At 33.6% G+C, this 1,739-nt stretch overlaps 1 protein-coding gene across 2 annotated transcripts; it reads left to right on the forward strand.

Annotated features, from left to right (window-relative positions):
- The first annotated feature begins 957 nt into the window (after positions 1–957).
- On the forward strand, positions 958–1,503 carry LOC135438072 (transcription elongation factor 1 homolog). 2 transcript variants are annotated; one of them, XR_010437836.1, is made up of 2 exons: positions 958–1,252; positions 1,311–1,503. XR_010437836.1 is itself a non-coding variant. In XM_064696190.1 (2 exons), exons 1-2 carry the CDS (start codon positions 1,130–1,132, stop codon positions 1,441–1,443), a joined length of 249 nt encoding a protein of 82 aa, XP_064552260.1. In that variant the 5' UTR covers positions 989–1,129; the 3' UTR covers positions 1,444–1,503. The 2 variants fall into 2 exon arrangements, 1 of the variants encoding a protein (XP_064552260.1); XM_064696190.1 differs by having other exon boundaries at positions 989–1,245.
- The last annotated feature ends 236 nt before the right edge of the window (positions 1,504–1,739 follow it).

The following is a 1,739-nucleotide window of genomic DNA, read 5'->3' on the forward strand; positions in this document are numbered from 1 at the left end:
GTTGTTTACATTTTCATAGTTGTTACAGCTGTTTATTTTGTTCATGAGTTAGCAGTTCCGAATATTTGTTATCGATTATGTGGTTCATTTTGAGTAGTGTTGTGCGAGTCTGTTTTGCTACAGACGTGTAGCTTTGTTGTTATCGATTGTGCGGACTGCGGGCCAGGGATGGGACTGCACCCAGAGAATCCGATGAGCCAGCCGGCGCGGCCCACTGAGAAACAAGCAGTTCCGTAACAAGTCATAGCCTCTGTCCACTGAAACATTTCTTTAAAATGTCACATTTTTGCAAAATGTGTAAATTCGTCCCGAACAGTTCGTGTTTTTTGCGATGATTTATCGAGTTTTCTATCGATCTTGTGAAAAATGTGAATGTGTTCATTACCATAAACAGCTGATATTGCAACGAAGGCAACCGGTAACTTCAAATTATAATATAATGTTTTAAAATCCCACAGTTTTTAACATTTATAATTGGCCAGATCCCGCAAAGAGTCCTTTTAAATGGAGCCCGTACTTTGAGGCCGTATTATTTGACTTTTGGAAGGAAATCTGTGCGAAGCTTATGTAAATTAAAGCAACTCGATCAGCTGTTTATTTAAATAAGCGGTACTTTTGCCACTCACATGTTACTGGAAACAGGTGGAACACCAATATGTGAAACTTGAAAATGTGACATTTTTAAGCCCAGTGGAGAAAGGATATTAATTAAAAAATACTACATAACTATTTAGTTTAAAGACACATTTGAGGCGAATTATAAGAGAACATAAGGTATATATAATAAAGCAATTTGAATGTAGTTAACATTTTGAGTAACCAACATTATGATTTAATTATTATCTAATGGGTATTTATTTCTTAAATTGCTAATAGGTATTTTGCAAAAAGAAAATTATGAAGCAGTTACTAAGTATTAAATAATTTAAGTGCCACATAAGTGTTAAAAAACTGCCAGTTGACAATATCGAAAAATATCGATACATTGGAATACATCGTAAACATCAAAAGTTTCTATGGTCGTCTAAAATATATCTGTCTTTCGTTGTCTTGTCTCTTATATCTCTAAAATAATCCACAACGCGAATTCTAGCCGATCTTAATATCCAGAAGTTGATTCTGATTAAATATGGGAAGAAGAAAATCTAAAAGAAAACCTCCACCTAAAAGAAAAAATATTGAGCCTTTGGATCAACAATTTAACTGCCCATTTTGTAATCATGAAAAATCATGTGAAGTAAAAATGTAATTTGTACGTATGTTTTCAAAAATTGTCCAGCTTTTTTAATGCCCCCATGTAAACATTTCAGGGATAAAGGACGGAACACTGCTAAAATAACATGTCGCGTTTGTCTAGAGGATTTTCAAACTGGGATAAACTTTTTGTCAGAGCCTATTGATGTATATAACGATTGGGTGGATGCTTGTGAAACCGCAAATTAAATTTATTGTATAAACAATTAAAATACAGAAAACGATTAAATAATTAAGTATGGAAAAATACGATGACAACATTTTTCAAGGAACGGCAATGATAATTTGGATTTGTCTTAAATTTACTGGCTTATATGCATACATCATCGTTAGTATTCGTAAATGACTCGCACTTTTTATACCCTAGTAGAGGTTATTATTTGTCATAGCCATGTCCGTCTGTAAGAACTACTATTCTCTGTTTTTTCTGTTGGAGGCGCTACATATGTCAGAACAGGTTGGATTTAACCAATATATCATAAAGC

Source organism: Drosophila montana, unplaced genomic scaffold (genome assembly GCF_035044405.1).
Source record: "Drosophila montana isolate Dmon_TW-CO22-7 unplaced genomic scaffold, ASM3504440v1 contig_3845_1, whole genome shotgun sequence".
NCBI lineage: Eukaryota > Metazoa > Arthropoda > Insecta > Diptera > Drosophilidae > Drosophila > Drosophila montana.

Excerpts from the sequence above, each read along its gene's own strand:
- LOC135438072 (XM_064696190.1), top strand. The coding sequence starts at position 1,130 with ATGGGAAGAAGAAAATCTAAAAGAAAACCTCCACCTAAAAGAAAAAAT. Across the intron at positions 1,246-1,310 it reads AAATCATGTGAAGTAAAAAT|GGATAAAGGACGGAACACTG; the intron begins GTAATTTGTACG and ends TAAACATTTCAG.